At 55.6% G+C, this 22,286-nt stretch overlaps 1 protein-coding gene across 1 annotated transcript in view; it reads left to right on the top strand.

Moving 5' to 3' along the window:
- The window catches only part of NUDCD1 (NudC domain containing 1), a 30,550-nt gene that overhangs the window by 3,201 nt on the left and 5,063 nt on the right, over positions 1 to 22,286 (top strand). Inside the window, exons 2-8 of the mRNA XM_061571997.1 lie at positions 4,446 to 4,600; positions 4,821 to 5,006; positions 9,709 to 9,886; positions 10,433 to 10,678; positions 13,155 to 13,359; positions 17,417 to 17,537; positions 19,441 to 19,554. Of these exons, the coding sequence (XP_061427981.1) occupies positions 4,446 to 4,600; positions 4,821 to 5,006; positions 9,709 to 9,886; positions 10,433 to 10,678; positions 13,155 to 13,359; positions 17,417 to 17,537; positions 19,441 to 19,554 (1,205 nt within the window). The remainder of the gene's footprint in view (positions 1 to 4,445; positions 4,601 to 4,820; positions 5,007 to 9,708; positions 9,887 to 10,432; positions 10,679 to 13,154; positions 13,360 to 17,416; positions 17,538 to 19,440; positions 19,555 to 22,286) is intronic.

The raw sequence follows: 22,286 nt of genomic DNA on the forward strand, positions 1-22,286 counted from the left end.
CTAGTTCAATGTGTTAATGTTGGAACCACCAGAAGCACGTGGCACGTGCTGAGGCCACCAGGTGGCAGCCGAGTCACAGAGGGGGCTTTTGTAGATCATCGTCCGTGCAACCCGAGCATAGCACCTCATGGGGGGAAGCGTGTTATCAATATTAAGTGATGATGATTGGTTGGATATAGTTTAATTGTTTCCCTTCACTCGAAAGACTCTGAGTTTCTGCAGACGTTCATATGTTTGCAATGTTACAATTAATATTTGAATTGGAGCGAATATCTTCTGACTTGAATGGGTTACACTGGCAGGACTTGGCTGGTGTTGTAGGCGTGGAGCTGCGAGGTGTGGCGAGGAGATGGCAGTGCTGATGGTCGCCCCCTCGTACACAGCGTCCTGGCTTCTCTCTTGATTCTCTGGCTTCCTCTCACACGAAAGCAAATGTCAATTTCGAAAATTAGCCAAAAACCGCATTGTAGCAGGACCCTGCAGTAAAACAGTCGTTGGACTCGGGGAGTCTTCCGTGGGTAAATGCACATTATTATCATCAGTATTATATACGCGCTTATTTTGTGGCTATAGCAACGAAGCGGGCGCAAGCAGCTCTGCCTCGCTCCGTGCAATCTTGTGCCCGCATCTCACTCTGCCTCCAACTCGAGCCGTTACCATAGCAGCAGCGGCGGCAGTGGCACCACTGCACGCAGCTATGTTAAACGATTAAGAATCTTCGCCAATATTAAATTGGAGAGCACCGGTGGTCGGTTTTAATTTACTCGGCAGATAGAGGGACGGGCGAGGGGGCACGTGGCTCGGATCCAGCCCCAGACGGGCACGTGGCACTTGAGCTCTCTTCACCACAGTGGCCCAGTGATTTGGCAGAATTGTTTGGCAACCCCCAATCATTATTAATTATAATTCAGCTTGTTTACCCAGGAAGGTTTCACTGAGTCTCAGGACAATTTTTTCAGGAGGGCCCTGCCAATGTTGAAGCAGTAGGGAGCAATGTTGCCGTGTTTAATCCCAATTGAGTAAATTTGTAGGTAATTTTTCAGCATTAGCGCGTTTGGCCAATACCAGTTACATTGTGTGGGCATTATTTTTTAAATGTGGCACAGAGGCTCAAATAAGTTTTGTGTGCATGTGTGACGCGTGAAGGAGTCCAACTGCTTGCCACAGCTGGCACCATAGGCGGTATATCCACCAGTCATTGCAGTCGGTGAACCCATAACTCCTTGTGTCTGTGCCGTGACCTCTTGCTGGCATCCATCCTCCGCACTTCAACGGGTGCAGCTCGCCGCAGCGTTGGTGGCGATGTCAGCGTCACCTCGTTGGGCATGGCAGCTGCTGTTGTTGTTGTGTGGTGTGCTATGATGCATCAATTCATAGATTCATATTGATTCCCATGCTCAGCATATATATAAACATATATATAAACCACTTTGCATATCCTGTGTGTGAGCAGGGATTATTTTTACGTACATTAGGCAGCCTCGCAGTCAATTAAAATAACACAAAGGCAAAAATCCCCCGTATAACCTTAACAAACTGTTGGGGCAAGTGCTGTTAGCGATCACCTGTTAAGGCCGGCACGGGGGTGGGTGGCCAGCACCATGTTCAGCCACCTTTCTCTCCCCATTGGTGATGTTTAAAAATCACAAAAAGTACTCATTTCAGGCTGAGTCGACCTAATGGAGGCCCAGGACTGGTTCAAATATTCGCCACTGTTAGTGTCCACGAGCGGGAATTGAACTCGGGTCGCCGCGTTCGTAGCGCAGTGCACTCGCACACACGCATGCACTCGCACACTTACACACACGGACACACACGTACACACTCGTACACACCACACTCTCTCACCGTCGCCATCCTCTGCTCAGTTCTTCTTCCAGCACCATCGCGGCGTGGATGTGCGGCGTTGGCCATGAATGGAAATCGAACTGGGTTCACCGGGTTCGTACAACAGCACGCTAACCACTATGCCACCATTCCCTACTTACGAAATAAGTATAAGGTTTGACACACACATGCATCTGAATGCACCATCACCACCAATCGTAGGATGACAAATCTCAAGGTAGAACTCTCCGGAGCGACGCGACTCGCAACGTGATTCAACACTTCCTCCTCTCTACACCAAGGACCGTGGTCACTGTGGGGCGTTGTTTCTCCGTGGCGGCCCCCGCCGTGTGGAATGTGGTCATCATCATCCCACTGTCGCTGCACATTCGCAGCAGCAGCAACGTTCGGTCTGCACTGACTTCTAAGAGATGCTTAAAGGCCCCCCGCCTCATTTGTCTGGATTTTTATGGGCATTGAGCCAGGCTGTCCGCTTCAGAATCATGGTCACATACATATATATGTGTTTGTGAAATATTGTGCACGTTATAAATCACTGCATTTATTTATTTAAAGTGTCACGGTGGAATATTACGAGCGTTTTCCCTTTTGCGGATTACGGTGCTAAATCGGTTGACGTGCTACTCCACGGTAAAGAAGCCACTGTTATAGTTAAACGCACAGTTGTCCACATCGTTGACATGTCTGAAACGTACATCCGGAATATCGCGGACTGCCTTCGATTAAAATCGAGCGCTCTTTTCACGCGTGAAAGCTGCTGGAGCAGACACAGTTTGTACGAGACAGAAGGCAAAAAAAAATAAAATAAAACATGATACAGTAAAAATGAAATTAAAGTTTGGAGTACCGCAGAATGGTGGCTACTGAGTCGTGACGATCGATGGTATCGCACCAAGGCTGGTGCACGCACGCACACCGTGCCACTCAACCGATTTGTCACTTTTCATCTCTTGCCCCTCAGTCAAAGGAAAAGAGACGGGTGCACAGCTCGCGCGGGTGAGTTAGACTCCACCTCTCGGTGCCACAGATCCTACATGAGTCTGCAGGTCTCTTTGCGAGTCTGTGCACCTTTATGTTGGTTTACGGGTGGCTATGTTAGTCAATGGTGATCAGGCTGAGACCATCGACTTCACTGCACTTGAGAACTTGGAACCTGGAGCTGAACCCAGAAACTCAGCGGTGCCGACTCGGCATCTCTGACCTGCCACCTCGGCTGGCTGCGTGTCGCTGTGCTACCAGCACCACCGCGACTGCACCATCCGTGGTTTCTGGTGCGGCTGTCCGGTCAGCGGTGGCAGCATGGAAGGGGGCAGGGGACGGGGTGGGGGCGGTTGCTTTGTCGCTAAATCTGCGATTTGTTTTTATCTGCACGCGGCAGCGTTCTTTAAATGTAATTTGAAAAGCCTCTCGAATGGCAGATTTGTCTCCAATCAAAAGAGCTGCGATCCCGCTTGAATAAACATTGCACGCATGAATATGTAACGCGGCCCTCATGCTGCTGAGAATTAGCTAAGCTTTAAAGCTCCCTAGTGGGGGGGGAGCGGCAGGGGGGGGCAGTGATGAGGTGTGCGAGGCATCGCCGGTATGAGGTTCTGCACCCACGGCTTGCGTCTCGGTAACCCGTGTGACAGAGCCGTGGCATCGCCATCGCCAGCCATACTCTGTCCATTGGGGTTTCCAAGTGGCCCAGTGGCCAGAGTGCCAAGCCGGCAAAGCTGAAATGCAGCGTCTCAATTTTCACAGCTGCCCACTATGTAACATCTGGGCTCTCAAGTGTGGGGAGTCGATGGTTTCAGGATGGTCACCAATGGAGACCTGTAGATTTGACAAGTGGAAATAATTGAAAACTCCACTCCCAAAGCTCGAAAATTGAGCAGCAGCGCAAGGCGACGCTGCTGGTGTCATCTGCACACCGCACTCCCAGTCTCGTGCCGCACTGTGGCGGTAACCACCGCGGCGTTGGGCTGCACGTTCCAGACTCTGCTTGCAATTCGCAGTGATTTTGGTGGCCGATTATTCAAACCTTCCTTTGTATTGATATTATTATTTAATATTCTAAAAGCAAAACATCAATAACTTTACGGAAGTCGCAGGGTATTTGTAATTAAGACGGGCATGCCAGGGCATCCCACCCCTGAATTAGCACTGTATTTTACAAGTTCTGGGATGTCAAATTCCAGGACTGATTCTTCGGCACGTGGTGGTACACTGCTCACTGCGAGACTCTCAAACAACATTTCTTCGTCTTTTGACAACACAATGCCATCATATTTAATGACACACCGGTGTGCGCAGCATTGCGTGGACATGCCTTGTCCAGACCACTGGCTCGCAAGAACTGAACGTGTGGTCATGTTGTGGTTTAAAATCACCGGCTCAATGAGTTGAGAAAATGTGGCCACATCCCAACAACAAGCGGCGGTGCAACGGACACAACGTTAGTCCGGCTCCGTCCTCATTAGGGATCTTCAGTACAGTATGACCATCAGTGTTCACTGCTACCGTGTCCCTCTGCCATCCGCAGCACAACTGGATTTTGGAGAGAGGGGGGAGGATGAGGAGATGGCTGACCTGCCGTCATCGCCGTGTGTGCGCAGGTGTGGACGAGGTGGAGCTGTCGGAGGACCTGTACACACGCGACCACGTGCGCGTCTACGGCATGCGCAACCACCTGGTCGCCGACCCCTGGGACGCGACATCGGTCTACTACGTGGACCGTGCCGGGCGCGTGCAGCGCGTGCGCGTTGCGCTGGTGCGTGACAGGCGATGAGTCGTGTTTCGTTAATTGCGACGCAGTTGGTTATATGCGAGTTATTTTTAGTTAACTGTGGCAAGTCTTGTTGAGTTAATTATGATTAGTCATGTTTAGTGATTCGCTATGATTCGCAGTTGGTTAAACGCGACCAGCCGTGTTTAGATAATAGGTACCAGCTTGAATCTATCCGTGCTTCGCTGGCTCTGTCGCCCGCCAGGACACGTACCTGGGAACGCCGGTGCCCGTGTTCCGGCTGGCGCGGGAGGTGGCGGGGAGCCCCGGGCGCGTCAGCACGTCCATGCACTTCCTGTCGGAGGAGCGGGCGGCACTGTGCGACGGCGCAGGGACGCTGCTCGTGCTGCACACGGGTGCTCGCGCCGTGGAGACCGACGCTGCGTGGGAGGTGAGCGCTACCGCAAGCCACTCGTGCTGCGAGCTAAGTATGCGTGCGTGCGCGCACGTGTATGGTAAGTGGTCGACTCCACCTTGATTGAGTACTTGGCGTGGTGTGTAACAAACATCGCCACTCGGGAGACACGGGCGGCCAAGCGTGGTGCTGGCCACCCACCCCCTCGTGTGCCATGCCGGCCTTCATAGGTTCTCCCTTACAGCACTTGTCCTAACAGATGGTAGCATTCTCGCGGCCCACCTATTAAGTGCCTCATTGTACAACTAATACCGTTACTTCGTCATTTTTGGATATCGCGTATTTTCGATTTCAAATGTGTAAATCGCATCCAAAATAACGGTCCTTTTAAGGGCCAAAATTATCAGTCAAAGAAGAGTGGGACCAACATTACGAGTGACGAACTTAACGTGGAAGGCCTCTCACGAGCAAAGTGTGAGGTGCTCGCCAAGTGTTTACATCAAGAACACATTGACGTTGTAGCACTCCAGGAAACCCACGCTGAAGATAAACGACTTGTGAATTATAAAATCAGCAGATATGACATAATTCCACCATTAACCATCCGAAATACGGCCTCGCCACTTACATCACACTACGGGGTGACAAGAAGTCACGACCAATGAAACATGAACCATTACCATCAGAATAGGTCATGTGTCCATGACCACTGTGGATAAACCGCCGAAGAATCCCTGGCCAACTCCAATGATCCCTATTACAGCACATCCATCGGTATATGTGGGTGACCTTAATAGCCACCACACACAATGGGGCTATTCCACAAATGATGAAGCAGGAGATCAACTGACTGACTGGTCGTCCATAAATGATGTTTGTGATTTTCGACCCTAAACAGAGGGAGTCTCCACTCTGCTCGATGGGGGAGCACAATCCAGATCTCTGCTTTGTGTCCAAAGACCACCATGGTCTCCCACCCTCCGCGACAAGGAAAATCCGAGGACCATTCCCCAGAAGCCAACACCGACCAGCAATCGTCCACATTGGACTCTAAATTACGATGATCACACCCAAACCATTTGCTCGCTGGAACTTCCGGAAGGCAGACTGGTCGTCCTTCCAGGGCAAAACAGAAATCGCGCTGCAAACCATTGACCCGGTGCCGCATAGCTACAACAGTTTTGCCAACGCCATCATCGAAGCGGCCACCAACAATATCCCTAGAGGCCACGGAAAGCGATACACTTCATGCTGGAATCTGCAGAGCGGTGAACTCCTGAAAGCGTTCAAAAGAACTCGTGACGAGACAAAGGCATCAGCACTATTAGAGGTTCTAAATTCGGCCAGACAACAGCGTTGGCGAAAAACATTTGGAGATTAACTTTGCACACTCCGGCCGCAAAGCGTGGAATCTTCTTTACCATCTTGGCGCCAACGTACCACCTATAAAAAAAAAAGTGCGCAAGTCACTGCCAACCAAATCGCCTCTCGCCTCCTCACCTGCACAAAAGCCGCAATGAAAAAGCAACACAAACAAGACGTGCGCAAACATCTCACTGCAACCTTAAGGAGCCTACCGACAAGCTCCACGATCTCCCGTCCATACTCAAGGGAAGAGATTGCTGACGCTCTTCTGGCCACCAAAGCCAAAAAAAACAGGGCGATGACAACATCTATCCCAGAATTCTTAAGGACTTGGGACCTGTCGGCCAAGACTGGCACGCGGCCTTGTTTACCACCGTCCATTTCGGTGGCACAATCCACAGAGCCTGGAAGGGAGCAAAGGTCACGGCCCTGCTGTGAAACCTGGATAGCCAGAAGATCAGGCCTCAAGTTACAGGCCTATCTTACTGCTGTCGACGGATGGAGCGCACGTGGCTGACACGCATTGCGCCCACAGTTGAGCCACACCTGCCCGTCGAACAATCATCAAAATAGCAATCTGTGCATATATGCATGGGATGAATGAACACAAACATATACTATCAATGATATGTACAACAATAGATATATTAGAGTGAGCTTTGTCGAGTGTATGGTATGTAAATACAGTGTGTCTAAACACTATAAATTGGAAGCGTCCAGTGATCAATGTCTCTTTATACATAGGACAGCAGTGTTGACTGTGTATGTCTGTATGTGTGTGCGTGAGTAAGGGTGTATGTGTGTGTGTAGTGGAGCGGTTAGCGCTCTGCGCTACGAACTGGTGACCCGGGTTCAATTCCCGCTCACGGCCAACACCAGAAACGATTATCTGAACCGGTCTTGGGCCTCCCCTAGGTCGACTCAGCCTCAAATAAGTACCTGGCGCGGTGTGTAAATATCGCCGCTAGGGAGACAAATGCGGCCGGGCGTGGTGTTGGCCACCCACCCCCTCGTGTGCCGTGCCGGACTTTATAGGTGCTCGCTAACAGCACTTGCTCTTAAAGTCAGTTAAGGCTATACGGGAGCTCTGTTTTTTTATGCGAGAGACTGCGTGTGTGCGTGTGTGTGTGTGCGCTTGTGTGTGTGTTTTTTGTGTGAGTGTGGGTGAAGAGGACAGGGCAGACATACAGCCAGTGATGGCTTTTCAACAGTCTGGTGGCCTGGTGGTAGAAGCTGTCTCGGAGTCTGTTGGTCCGAGATATTTGCAGCTTACTGCTGGAGCGGCAGCGAGTGCGAGCGTGACAGGAGTGGCGGACATTACGTGTGTGTTGACGTGCGATGACTTGCTGAAGAGATTTGAAAGTGGGATGCGGTTCTGGAGGAAGGTTCCTTACCCCTGGGTGTAGACTCGCCTCTCCACCGGTCACTCCCACGCTCGTTGTCGTTGACTGGGCAGTACTGCCGGCTATATCGCTGCAACGTGACTTGAGCAGGGGTCAGCAACCTGTGGGTCCGGGGCTGCGTGCGGCTCTTTAAGGACCGCTTTGGTCATGTTATTTAATAAGAACCACCATCTCATAATCACCGTACGCATTGCGGCTCTTGAAATACTGAGTTTTATTTACAGAATTCGAAAAAATGGCTCTTATTTTGGTTGCCGACGCCTGCACATGAGGGAGCAAATTTGATGTACGTCACGTTAAATCCGCGTTCACGGGATGTTCAGTCTCTGAATTGTAAAATATTTAGAGGAGAAAATTAACGATGGTTAAGTACTGTAGGGTATTTTTTATTAACAAAAATTTGTGGAATTCCTAAGCGTGATTTCATTTTCGTCTTTGGTCCGAAATTCTTTCCATGGGAATGCATCTTCAATTCTGTAATGGAAGTCAATAGAGAAACAGGGTTCGATCTGCAGAATGCCGCTTTACAGAACTTTTCAGCAATGTATCTGTTCTGTATGTCGAGGGATGCCCATACATCAGTGTGATGCCATAGGTTGCACCGGGTGAGTTACTGCGTGCATATTTAATGGAGTGAGTGCGTGCGTGAGACTGAGTGAATGAATGAGTGTGTGAGTTAGTGAATGAGTGAGTGAGTGAATGAGTGCGTGCGTCACTGTGTGCACGAGTGCATGAATGCGCGAGTGCGTGTGCGAGCGCAGTCGCAGTGGCGGCAGCAGAGCAATTAGCGGCGCTGTCCGCAGGGGCTCGTGTTTAATTACCGACGCGCCGTCACAGCCACCGCTCGATAATCAGTACCGTTGGGTGGGGGGGCGGGGGGAGGACGGGGGGGCGGTGGGGGGGCGGTGGGGGGGGTACGGGGAGGCGGTGGGGGGCACGGAGACTCCGCGCTTTGTCTCGTGCCGCCCGGGGGGAGACTGTGTTAACTCGATTAGGGCGCGCACCGTGTGGATCCGCCGCTAATCGCGCCATTTATTATTTATTATTCCCCCCGAACATGAAAAGTGAAACCACGCGCTCAGGCGTGCCGGGCCGCCACCGGGAAGGGCGCGTGCGGGTGGGCGGGCGAGCGGGCGGCGGCGCGCGTTCGGCGATCTGATTGTGCCGATCGCCTCTTTCGCAACGCTGCGGTGCATCGTCCCGCCTGCGGTAACGATGCTAGGATACTCGCGCAATTTGTAACACGCACCATGTTACACAGACACGAGTAAGCGTGACGGAGGCACGGAGCCACGTGCAGTGTCACTTGAAAGCCAGGGGAAAGAGGAGGGGGGGCTTTTAAGTTTCTCTGCTCATGTTGCTGCTGTGATAGTTGCAGCAGCAGCGGAACGGTGATGATGGCCGTGTTCCAGATGGCGGTGGCTTCCACGGAGAAATGACGTCCGGTAGTGGCGGTCCTGGTCCTTAGTGTAGAGGAGGAGGATGAGGTTGTGAGTCGCTGTTCTGCTGCTGCTGCTGTGGAAGATGTCACTGTGAGCTGCAGTGCAGGCTGACAGCAGCGAGGAGAGACACGGTGGACGACCGGAGGCACGGTGGTGGCACAGACAATCTGAGATCTTACAGCTGACCCTGCTGCTGGCGATGGTGGGAAGCCAGTGGAGGAGAGACTGGAGGCAGGAGATCTTATATAGCCAGCCTTGCTGGCGATGGTGAGGAGACAGTGGAGGGAGCTGAGGGAGGCGGGGGGTAATGCTGAGTACAACCCTAGCGAGATGGTTTCGCGACCGTTGCAGTTTCTTGGTTACTCGATGGAAGGTCGAGGACGGAATTGCAATCCTGTAGTCGAGGCGAGATCTCACTGCGCTGCCGGTGAGGAGTGACGGGAAGAACTCACTACGTCGAACGTATACGCACCTACTCACATAGATCCGTATGCCAGCAACGTGGTGCACGTGTGCCGTGCGCTGCAGGTGGTGTATAGCGGTGCGGTGAGCACACCCTCGCTCGTGGTGGACGGGCTGCAGAGAGCCGGCGCCGCTGGAGCCGTGCTGGAGCTGCTGCTGCTGCGCGTGGAGCGCGACCCGGCGCCCTCCAGCAAGAGCGGCTTCCACAGCGCGCTCGAGTGGCTCACGCTGGAGCCAGACGAAGGTAGCACCTCTCGCCCAGCCACCAGCACTACCCATAGCCCAGCCGCGAACACTGCCCAGTCCTGTGTGGCTACACGTTACGAGTTGACGTGATTACTCTCGCCACCACTATCCCCATCACTAACACCTTGGTTAGCCCTACCTCGAACTCAACTGCAAACCCAACTGCTAGTCCAATCACTAACATTATTGCTGGCACCATCACTAGCATCAAAGACAAAAGATCCCCAGTATAGCCTTAACCAACTCTTAGGAAAGTGCTGTTAGCAGGCACTTAGGAAGGCCGGCACGGGACACGAGGAAGTGGGTAGCCAGCACCACTCCGGTCAGCCTTTGTCTCCCAAGTGACGCTGTTTACCTATCGCACTACGTATTCAGTTGAGCCCGAGTCGATCTAGGGGAGGCCCAAGACCGATTCAGATAATCGTTACTGGTGTTGAACGTGAGCAGAAATCAAACTCCGCTAGCCCCACCACTAGGTGGTGCCTACCGCCCGCCCGGGTCTCACCGTGACTCTCCTCTCCCATCCACGTGGTGGGGCCGGCAGGAGTAGTGGGGCCGGCGCGCTTCTCGGTGTCTCGGCGGCGGGAGCTGGCGGGGCCCTCGGCACCATTCTACGTCGCCCTGGAGCCATGGGGTGCCGGCATCGTGGTCGCGGCTGACAAGGCCCTCCGTGTGACAAGCGACTCGGCGCGGCCGGTCGCGGAGGAGGAGCAGGTGGAAGTAAAGGAGGAGGAGGAGGAGAAAGAGGAGGAGGAAGAGGAGAAGGAGCTGGGCGTGGACGACGTGAAAGGTGCGGATTTCATGCGGCGTACTGTCCCACACGGTGTAAGCTGCATGGTGCCACGATCATCGAGCACTTTGCGTCAGAGGCAGGCGTCCCGCATTCTGTAAAAAAAACTGTGGGAGAATTTGTTTTTATTTCAGCAGCCTGCCGCTTAAATTGGCAGGGATGGCGTGTGTGTCTTGCACATCTGCGCGATCGCCAGGCGATTGGGGCCAGCGGCGAGGGGGCAGCGGCGAGGGGGGCAGCGGCGAGGGGGCAGCGGCGAGGGGGGCAGCGGCGAGGGGGCAGCGGGGGGGCAGCGGCGAGGGGGCAGCGGCGAGGGGGCAGCGGCGAGGGGGCAGCGGCGAGGGGGCAGCGGCGAGGGGGCAGCGGCGAGGGGGCAGCGGCGAGGGGGCAGCGGCGAGGGGGCAGCGGCGAGGGGGCAGCGGCGAGGGGGCAGCGGCGAGGGGGCAGCGGCGAGGGGGCAGCGGGGAGGGGGCAGCGGGGAGGGGGCAGCGGGGAGGGGGCGTGGCGTTCGGCGTGAGATGTCGATACGCCCCTCGTGCTCGGCTGAATTAATTTTCTGTTTCGCTCTCAAGAACTTCTCGGGAACCGATCCAGCCTCCCCCCCACCCCCAAACGTGGCAACGCACTCTCCCTTTATCCTTGTTGGGCCGCGGCTTCCCGCTGCGAGTCGATTGATCGTGATATTTTTTGCTTCTAAACGTGTTGTGAAACGTGATTTGTTTTTTGTTGAGCGGCATGGAGTTTTTCTCCTTTCCCATTTTTTTTCTCATTTGGAAAGAATTAATTTGTAAAAAACGAAAAATAATTTGCGGGCGCCGAGCCCTGGTTGGGGAAGTGGTTGCAACGGCGTGGGCCGGCGAGGCAAGGATCCGGTGACCCGGCACCGCCCAACGCACCGAGAAAAAAACTAAAAACCTTCGCAGGACAAAGTGACCCCGGAGTGGTGCGTGGCGCGCGAGCTGACAAATAAACCATGGAGTGGAGTGCGACGCACGACTCCCCGGCGGTGGGGAGACGTGAGCCCGAGCGCTGCCTGCGTCGCGTCATCGCACTGTCGTCTCCGGAGAGCAGTCGCACGTCCTCCCTTGGTGGGATAGCGTCGCCCGCTGCCGTCGATGTTTGCTGTATGCCGCGCGATGGCGTTCATAATCTCCATCGCATCGTGCACGCGAGCGCGATGTTTGTCATCAGCTTCGCCACGTTCATCGCTGGTGACGTAGGTGGCGTAGGGCCGGGGAAGGAGTGTCGGTGGCATCATTGGTCCATTTCACCGTTGCTCTCGCTCCCCTTCATCTCCCGCGACACGATTTGAGCTGCGTCTGCGTCCCCAAGGGGTTTTGTCAATCCCGGGAAAAAAGGGGGTCGCTCGCTAAAGGGACGATTAACCCTGCTCGCTCGCTCGCTTGCTCACGCGCCCTCACGTGCTCTCCCCACACCCCCCTCGCTCTCGCTCTATGCACCATCTCCCCAGGCTCCAGGCTGCCAGCCAGCAGCGCTCGTAGCTTCCAGGGACCAAAATAAGAGAAAGGAGCCGAGGGGCCGTGTAACGATCCATCGATTGATCCGCCACGATTGTTCAACTGTCATACAGCAAACATTCCTTTGGTATGCGGAGCGGGTTGCAAAGTGCAGCCCCATGGTGTGTGGATAGAAGGTCGCTTGAAGGGATTTCAGGGGTAGCTCTGTGATATCCGCTTCCAGGGGCCATTGTCTAACAACTATAACACTTTTTTTTGCAGGTGAGGCCCACTGAGCTATGTAACAAATGATAGCTCAACAAAGTGGCTTATCACATGGAAATGTCGCTGCTAAATTCTTTAAATGCATGATTCTAAATGTGGAGGATAAAACCGGTGGACCCAGAGAAAAATCCACGCAATGGTGGGGGAAACATGCAAACTCCAATTATACAGCAGACGTCAGGGTCGAGATCTGTATTCTAGGCAAATATAGTTAACATATCACCACCATGGCATCCCATTATGATGATGACCAGTTTGTGCAGTCACCCGTGACGAGGCTGGGACTACCAACTCGCCGCACTCAAACCCGGTTTACGTCGCGAGCGGCTGACTCCGAATTCGAACGCGGGTGGTGATCACGGCGGCTCCATGAGCGATGAGACGCAGACAAGCCGCGGTGACCGTCGCCGCCGCTACGGACCCGCGCGGGCGACGTCTCTCTCCCGCGAGGGACCCGTCGTGTCCACTGTCATGTGAACGGGCTCTCATCCTGCCTGTAGATAGAGGGATGTCGCTCGCCTCAGATTAACCGCACACCTGCACCAGATGCTTGCTGTTTGGGGCAGTCGGCTGCCTTTTTTATTCGAGATATTCTCGATGGCTCTGTTGGACCGAGTGCCTACTCTACCTCTCTGTGAGAGTCTTGTGACGTCTCCCCTTGGCCGTCGCCCCTCTTCTCCCGTGTTCGCCTGCACGTCTGTGCGTCTCTTGCGCCCCCCCCACCCCTCGCCCAGCCCCCCCGTACCAGTGGCAGCAGACGTCCGAGGACGTCACGGTCACCTTCGACCTCCCGGAGGACACGCCCAAGGGTGACGTGGAGGTGACGGTGACCCCCGAGCGGCTCGAGGTCGGGGTGAAGGGCGGCGCGACGCTGCTGCGGGGCGAGCTCGCGGGCCGCGCCGACCCCGAGGGCAGCGCGTGGACCTGGAGCCCGGGACGGTGAGTCATTGCCCCTCGTTATCTTCATCATCATTAGCAGCTGCCATGAACAATCCGCTGCTGGATGAAGGCCTCCCCGAGCCGTCGTCATCTCTTACGTCCTCGTTAACAGTCCACTCGGCACCTGCTCTACGCACGGGCCGGTCTCATCGCTCCGTCTCCGTGGCCGAGCGCGATCCGTTCTGCAACTCCCGTCATCGGTATCGGCCGCCACCACCCATCGTCCCTTGCTGCGACGTGTCCAGCCAACCTCCACTCAGGAACCAACCAATGCTCGATTTTTACGCAGTGCCGGTCACACGCGAGACCTCGCGGTGCTTTACAGAACACCACGCAACCCCGAGCTCACCCTTGGTAACGGTGAACGTGGTGTCTCAAACAAGCCCATGCTCTCTAATACACGTGTTCCCCTTGCTGCCAAGCGTGCGTCTCCCAACCCGGTGAAGTAAAGGCTTGCACAGGACACGTCACCAATGGTGGAGATTGGCGACGGAGTGGCAATGAAAGGGGGGGGGGAGATGTGCCTGGGGGGGGCATCCGCTGTGGAGACGGAGCGATGAGATTCGGCTCGTGTTCAGGTGTCTCCATAGATCATTAATTCCACAGTGGATAGATGATGCTTGGTGATGACTTGCCAATAAGAGATGTTGTGCCAAACCAGCAGGGACTGATAACAACGGACACGTCCTTCTGTTCGCGTCGTCCATTCAACGCGTTTAGGACGCGGCAAATGAGCATTTCGGTCAAGACAAGAGATACCACCTGCAGTCAACATTCAACTCATTCAAGTCAGCACTCAGGAGGGAGGCTTTGATTCAGACGCACAGAGCCATTGCTCTTCTTTGTCTGAGGGGTGGCGACGTGAGCGATCGCCCCTGCGGGCGCTGCCACGTGTTTCCCCCCGCGTGCTTTTATCGATCCAGCCATTTAAAAGTGTTGCCCATGGGGTGCCGTGCCAAGCGTCCACGTATCCAGCCCAGTGCAGAACGCGCGCAGACTGCTCCCTACGAGTCGGATAACCGCCGAGCATGACGCATCTCCTGCCACTCCGCGACCCCCGCAACCCTCACGCCCTGTCCGTTTCCCCGGCCACGCGGCGGCTCGGGCTGCGCATCCATCACGTCCATGATGAGACCGCGGCTCAGATTCCCGCGGAACATTCCCGTGTCTCCGGCACACGACTGTTAGCAGCCACTGAAATAGCAAACGGGAGGGCAACTGGATGTGGTGTGTTGGGTTGTGGACATAATTTATGAGACCCAGCTGAATTAAGCCCTAAATGAGGGTTTGATTCCCGCTCACGGCTAACATCAGTGGTGATTATCTGAACCAGTTCTGGGCCTCCGCTAGGTCCATTCAGCCTCAAATGGGTATCTTGTGTGTTGTGTAAACATCGCCACTAGGGAGACAAAGACTTCCTGGCGTGATGCTGGCCATCCACCCCCTCGTGTGCCGCGCCGGCCTTCAAAGCTGTTCGTGAACAGCATGTGCCCTCCCAGTCGGTGAAGGCTCTATGAGGGGTCTTTGTGTGTATATTTGTGTGTGCGCTTGTCTGTTCGCGCATTTACGTGTCCGTTTGTCGCTCTCAGTAAACATACGCGTTCGGACTCCATCCACGGACTGGGCGAAGGTTCGCAGAATGCCATGCATAATTCATGAGGACCTTACAAGGGCTCCTTGACTTGGGCAGTCACTTGTTCTTGATGCTAATTCCTGCATCGATATTCGTACAATGTCACCAAGACTTGGGGGGGGGGTCCCTGGGGGGGTGGGGGGGACATCTCCACACGACCGCCCCCCACAACCGACACGCACAGGAAGTGATGAGGCTGCAGGGACGAGTGACTTGGGACGTAGCCAGGACACTTCTGGAGTTCGCCAAGTGTGTGACGGTGTGTCCCACGGTGCCAGCGTGGTCAGGTATGGCCAAACGACCCCCATGACTGACACGGCGCGTGGGGAATGGCCCCCTTTTCAGAGCCCACTAATCCCGGTACCCACTCCCATCGGCACAAAGGGACCGCTGTGTTCCATTGTTTGAGCTGCTTGTCGATCTCGACAAGTACAAAGCAACGCAGTGCAACGTGGGTGTTTGTATAATGCATGACCAGAGCTGGATTCCCGGCCACGGCTAACATCGGTGGCAAAGCGACATCTGAACCAGACCTGGGCACCTCCCACCCTTTAGCCACCCGCACTGACCAGCGTGGTGAAGTGTGACCATACATCCAGCAGTGGGATGATGAAATGCTGGCAATCATTCTTGTATTTGTACGATGCAATCTGTTTTTGTAAGGCGTTCAATTGGATCCGGAATTCCCCAGCGTATAGCGAGGCGTTCCCGAACGTCGCAGCGTTCCGAGCGAGTGCTCTGCTTTGGAGTAACTTCCTCCGCGCGGAATCCGCAGCGAAGCCCCCCCCCACTCCACCGCCCCCCGATCGCTAATTAACGTCGACTGCTGGTACACACTCTCTGAGACACCACCGCCACAGTGGAGCGGGGGCGGGGGGGAGCGGAATGTGGGGGTGTTTGTGATTGTGGAGCTGACAAAAGGGAAGGGGCCGAGGGATGGCGGTGGGGGCCGTGGGTGCGTTCCGTCGGAGCGCCGGCACGTCGCCATGGGAAGGGGCTGAAGAGGGAAGTGGCGCTAATGGGGAGCGCGGTCACTCAAACGCGCCGAGAGGGCGGCGGCGGCGGCGGCGGCACCGTCTGTGCGAGACGAGCGCCAGTGCCTGCCCCGCCTGCTTCCAGGGCTTTCTGGGTTCTACCCCGGCGGCAGCCCGGAATGCGACTCCGCGTGCCGGCGTCGTGGGCTACAATTGCCCAATTTGAAAACTACGCGAACCGCTCGGCGGTTCCGACCCATCTGTGAGACATAGCGCCTTCGTGATCGCCGTGTGTGGCTACAATGGTGATGGTGCCAGGTACGTTGGTTGTTCTTTATTCGTCTGCAAAGTGGCTGGAGCTCGACGCTGTGTGGTTGGAACCTTTGCGTGGCCATTGAAGGTCACGCAGAGACAAAGATCCCCCGTATAACCTTAGTCGACTTTTGGGGTAAGAGCTGTTAGCGAGAACCTTTGAAGGCTGGCACTGCACACGAGGGGATGGGTGGCCAACACCATGCCCGGTCGCCTTTGTCTCCCGAGTACTGATACTTATTTGAGGCCGAGTCAACCTACAGGAGAGGCCCAGGCTCGGTTCGGATATTCGTCACCAGTGTTGGTGGCTAGCGTGAATCGAGTCGCTGAGTTTATCACGCAAGGCGCTAACCACTGTGCCACCGCTCCCCCGAGCGGCCACACACAAACGTTCAGTCACGTAAGCGTCGTCCAGTTAGTAACAACGCAAAACTAAACATACGTGACGGCCACGTGACGGACTGCCTCACTGCCAAGTCGAAAATACTCCCCCCCCCCCCCCCCCCAACCTCTTGTGCCCGATCAGTATGGCGAAGATGCTCGCAGTGACGGAGGAACACTGCAGGCGGTTTAGAAGTGGGAGCAGGCCTCGTGGGGCCACAGGCCGTATGAAATTAAGTCGTGGGCCACATCCAGCCTGAGCAGACACGGCCCAGACTAACAAACCGCTGTAAGCTTACACTGTGTGTCACGGGGCTGCCCCACTCGAGCCTGAAGCTTTATTAATTGGTAAAAATAAATACTTTCAAGTTACGGTCGACAGCTGCCACGCTTGTTCACAGCCTTCGCCTGGTGGAGGTTTCTGCTCTTCCTCTGCTGCCCCTGTAGTCTAGAAGTCTTTCTCCCCAGCCACCCGTGCTGTCGACTCCCTACCTCTGTTCAAGTCCGGGCTCTCAACATCTTCCATCCTCTTCTCCTCTGACTTTCACTTATTATTGCCTTGTCCCTTAAAAATAGAAACGGTGCACGTGAAACACATAAAAATGAGACGGTATAAACAGGGCCACGCTAAGCGATGCGCGAGTCAAATCGTGACCCCCGCAACCCAAAGACCGACCGTGTCGTGGAGGTGCGGCGCGTCGTGGGGGTGCGAGTCTGTGGCCGCCTTGTGAGCCGTGCACCCTCGTGTTGCGTGCAGGCTGGAGCTCACGCTCATGAAGGCCGAGCCTAGCGGGGACTGGGCTGAGCTGCTGGCGGGTGGAGTGGGTGGAGCGAACGGAGCGAACGGAGCGACTCAAGGGGACGACTTTGAGCGGCGGGTAGGTGGCGGCAGCGGCGGCGTGGCGTGAGCCCGTGCAGTGCAGGTGCCCGCTCCGGCGCCCTCCTCGCGCTGGTCCTGGTGCCGGCGAGACGCTCGTGTGTCAAACACAAACACACGCAAGGACGTTGGCAAACGCTGCCCGAGTGCACAGCATTTGTTCGTACAGTGAGTTTGGTTCATCCAGGAAAGCCTCACTGAGTCTCGAGACTCTTTCAGGAGCGTCCTGCTACATCGGGATGTTTGGCCAATTCACTTGATGGTACCCTGCCACGCGAAGCCAAACTGGGAACCCGGGGGGGAACTCGTCACGCGTATGTGATGTGGCCACAATGAGAATGATCTTTCCACTCGTGCGGGTTTAGCTTCACGTGGTAGGGAACCGGAGAACCCGGAGAAAACCCCGCCAAGCATGCGATGGGACAACGCTCACGAGGTCCCGGCAGACAGGTTCACTGACCCACTCGCTGTGCTGTCATCACCTTGCTACTTCGTAGCTCGGCGGGTTTGGGAGTTTCACAGAAGCCTGCACCTCCTATTGGTACGGTTGGCTAGGTATGGTGCGAAAGAAGTTCTACATACATATACACGCATATATACGTCCACACATATATACACCAACCCTCGCTTCCGAAGCGCTGGATGGCAGGCGGAGCGCACGCCCGTGTCCGGCAATGCGGGCAGTGAACGTGGCTCATCCACACGGCATTCACGGTGCCGCGGCGTCGAGATCGCTCGCGGGCGTGACGCGCCGTCCTTCCGGCGAGACGAGGAGTCCCATCGCTCGACAGCCGCGTTCGCTACGGACGCAGCAGCCCGGCCTGCCCGCGGCGCGTGCTCGTCGGGTATTTATTCAACCGATTAAACTGTTTCTCTCGTCGGTGCTAATGAGTGTTATTTGGCACCCGGGACATGTGGCGATGCGCGGTCGTGCCGGCATAGATTTGCTCGTTAATCGAGTGTCAGCTGTCACGCTTCCTTGCCGAGCCGGGAAATGCTAATTACTCAATTTAGCATGGCACAGCGGTTGTTAACCTGCTGGATTGGCGCGCTCGCCGCAAATTCAAGGACGCACGTGTGAAATGAGATAGTGTGGTGAGCGCCACACTCGGCGGCCTTTGTATCCTCAGTACTGATGTTTACACACTGCACGAGGTACTCGTTTAAGGCTGAGTCGACCTAGGGTGAGCGAGAAACCGGTTCAGATATGCGTCGCCAATATTTGTTGTGAGCAGTAATTGAACTCGAATCGCAGGGTTCAAATCGTAGCACACTAACGGCTTGAACTCCCGCTCTCCACACACACGGGGACACACTCGCACGCACTCACACACACCCACACGCGTGTACATATGACTTATGTGCCGGGCTGAAGGAGCAGCTGAGACTGTGCCTCTTGATGATCAAAATAATTATAATAGCCAGAGGCAGGCATCACCGATCTCCATACTCAAGTGCCCAATCCATGTAATACAACAGAATTAATGAAATATGAGGTTCACGGTTCGAATCGAGTGGCCGCCCTGGTGAATACTGCAGGCATATTTACCGTACAAAGTACTGCTTCACAGTGGACGTCAAACATTCATTGTCACGTCGTTCGCAATTTGTGTGCTGATTGTGGAACTGTTTTGGAGGTGTCTGGTAGGCTGGTGTGTGGCTGGTGTGTGGCTAGTGTGGGCGCCACTGTGTGAGCTTCTCCCCCTTTGCCGCGACGTTATCACCAAGGTTGTGGTTGCAGATCATGTTGTCAACCGTGGTTGTAAACTGATTTTTTTGGGTTCAGATTGATTGCGGTTGTAGTTTTCGTGTAGCTGTGGTTCGAACGGCTATCGTGATCACAGTCGCGATTGTGGTAATTGCCGTGGTGGTGACCGTGGTCGTGACCATGGTTGCGCCGTCAGCCCGTGGAGCAGGTGGCGTACAACCCGCAGCAGCTGGAGGAGTGCGACGCCGCTCCCGAGGAGATGGCCACGTTGTGCCGCATCGACGGCGACTCTCACGCACGAACCTACACGGTGAGCGTGCTCGGTTGACTCGCCCACGCGCACCGTCGGTGAGGATGACGATGGTGAGGACGATGACCCTGTGGGCGAGAGCGGCCGTGCAGGGGGTGGCGGGGTGGGTGTGGAATCGGGGAATCGATGCGGAGGCCTCGCTCCACGGGAAAATTGCTATCCCCGAGCAAACGTGCGTCGGATAATTGCGTCGACCGCAATTAACACAGATTGCTTCGTAATGGAAAGAAAATCGCCGTGGGTTGGGGGTGGGGAAGGAGGCATGCATTGATATGGGGGGGGGGGGTGGAGCCCTGGAAAATTTCCGCCAAATACAGACCCCCCCACTCCCCCTTAACCCCACCTGTGGTGATAATTTCAGCTTTTATCTTGGGGCCACTTGAAAACTCGTTTTGTAATTTCCATCGACCACTGCTACCGTCATTCCCTGCGTGCTCACTCGGCGCCCCGGGTTCCAAATCCGGTGGGTTTTAGGTCGCGATCCGGCTCACGAGTCCATTTCCTCCTCGCGTGTGCAACCGAGGTTTTTGAGAGTGTGAATGCTTTGTTAAGCGTCGGCTCTGTCTGTCCGCGTATAGCTCCCGTAAACGACACTTCAGAGTAAAGCTGTGCTGCAATTCGGGACTCGCCCGAGCGAAAGCCAAGCAAATCGATCAAAGAGTTTCGCCAAACCAATGATGAATCCACAAAGCATCCCCGACCGATGCCGCGATGATGACGACAATAATGGCAAACGCTTACGGAAGGGAAACAGCGAATTGGTCTGCGCGTGCGCCCTTTTTGACGATGCGTTTGTCGCCACGTCGTTTCCTTCCGCCGCTCGTCTGGCGAGCGCTGCCAAGCGGCCGCGTCTGCAGCCGATGAGGTGTGGCGTGGCCCTGCTCCCGCCACACAAAGACAACGATCCCCCGTGTAGCCTCGACAGACTGTCCGGGGCAAGTGCTGTCAGCTAGTAGCACCTAATGAAAGCTGGCATGGCACACGCCGGGCCGTCTTTGTCTCCCAGTGCTGCACAGGGTGCTCATTTTAAGGCTGAGCGGACCTAGGAGAGAACTAAGACCAGTTCTGATAATCGCCACTGGTTGCTGGTGGCCGTGAGCAGCAATCAAACTCTGGTCGCCGAGTTTTGAAACGCAGTGAGCTAACCACTGCACCACCCATCGTCTCCCAGCAGACGCGTCACCAGAGGTCGCAAATGGGTTTTTATTCCTTACCCGTACCCGGCCGCACCAGGGTCGCAAATGGGTACCCGTACCCGGCAGGTTACGGGTAGCCGTTCCCTACCCGTACCCATACCCTACCCGAAATGAGTGACAAACGGTTACTCACCAGTGACTCACGGCCTACCCGTACCTGTACCCGGCCGCACCAGGGTATGGGTATCGGGTACCCGGTTGCGACCTCTGCACGTCACCGATCTCCCGGCACGCCGCCCCGACCCGCTGCCCGCCCGCCCTCGGTGCGCCCCGCGGGTTATCTCATCAAGTCGTCATCCACGATTGGCGGATTAATTTCCCTGCAGCGCGGTGAAGTTTGTGACAAATCGAAGAAATATAAAATAAACAAATAAATGACGGCGAACAACGGATGCCTCGGCTCCGAACAGTGTCACCGGTTGCCGGAGACAGCTCAAAGCCAGCCGCGGTAATTATTTCGCGAGGGCCGCACGCGGGCGGGTGTTCCGTGCAAAACCCCCGCGGGGCAAAAGGTCGTACGAGCGTTCTGCGTCGTCCCGGGCCCCCGTGTTTGGCGCCGCGATCCCTCCTCGATCTCTCGCTGAGATGGTCCCCGTCAAGGAGAATCGGCATTCCGTGCGCGCCGCGTGTCGGCGAGCACCGCCCGGTGCACGAGGCTCAAGTATCATCATCACGAGAAGGGCCCACCGCCCCCCCCCTTCCCCCCGCGTTTCTCATCCGAACAGTGAATAAATAAATAAATTGGCATCCCTATTCTTATTCTTCCCTCTTGAGCTACAGCGGGCGGCAGGGCTAGTGTGGGCGTTCGAGTGTGTAAAGGCGTGGGCGTTTGAATGTGCGAGTGCTCAAGATCTTGGGTGCGTGCGTGTTAGTGTAGCGGTCAGCGCATTAGTGTAGTAGGTCAGCGCATTGCGCTATGAACTCAACCCGAGGTCGATTCCCGCTTATGGCCAACACCCGTAACGGATGTCTGAACCGGTCCTGGGCCTCTCCTAGCTCGACTTAGCCTTAAAAGAGTAGCTGGTGCGGTGTGTACATCATCGGTATCGGAGAGACAAAAGCGGCCGCATTCGGCAGCGGCACTTTCGCGCGTACCACGTTTCGCTCCGCACGCCGAAGATGCTGCCAGCACGTGGAGAGACGCACCGGACGTCGCACGGCGATAACCGCAAACGCGCCGGAGAGAACTCTCCGCGTCGTGACACGTCGCTGATTGCCGTCGCGCAGTCTGAACGAAACCGGGGACAAATGGTCAAAGGGCCATGGAGCCGAGCACATGCGCCGCTCCTGCGAGGCTCCGCGCGTCCCTCCCGAAGGCCGAGTGAACAACGCAGTCATCTCCCCCCGCTGTGCCTCCGAGTGTGCTTGAGAACCAGCGCTGCTGAGATTAGGTTTTTCAATGAACAATTGGGACAAATTGCCCACGCCGCGGTCTTAATGCAAGGACGGGAGTGAGAGAGCGAGAGAGGCGTGCACGCGGGAGCACGAGGGTCCTGGGAGGGGGGGGGGCAAGGGTCTTGACGACGGGAGGTGGGG

Source organism: Lethenteron reissneri, chromosome 49 (genome assembly GCF_015708825.2).
Source record: "Lethenteron reissneri isolate LAM-NWPU_2019-01 chromosome 49, ASM1570882v1, whole genome shotgun sequence".
Lineage (NCBI taxonomy): Eukaryota > Metazoa > Chordata > Hyperoartia > Petromyzontiformes > Petromyzontidae > Lethenteron > Lethenteron reissneri.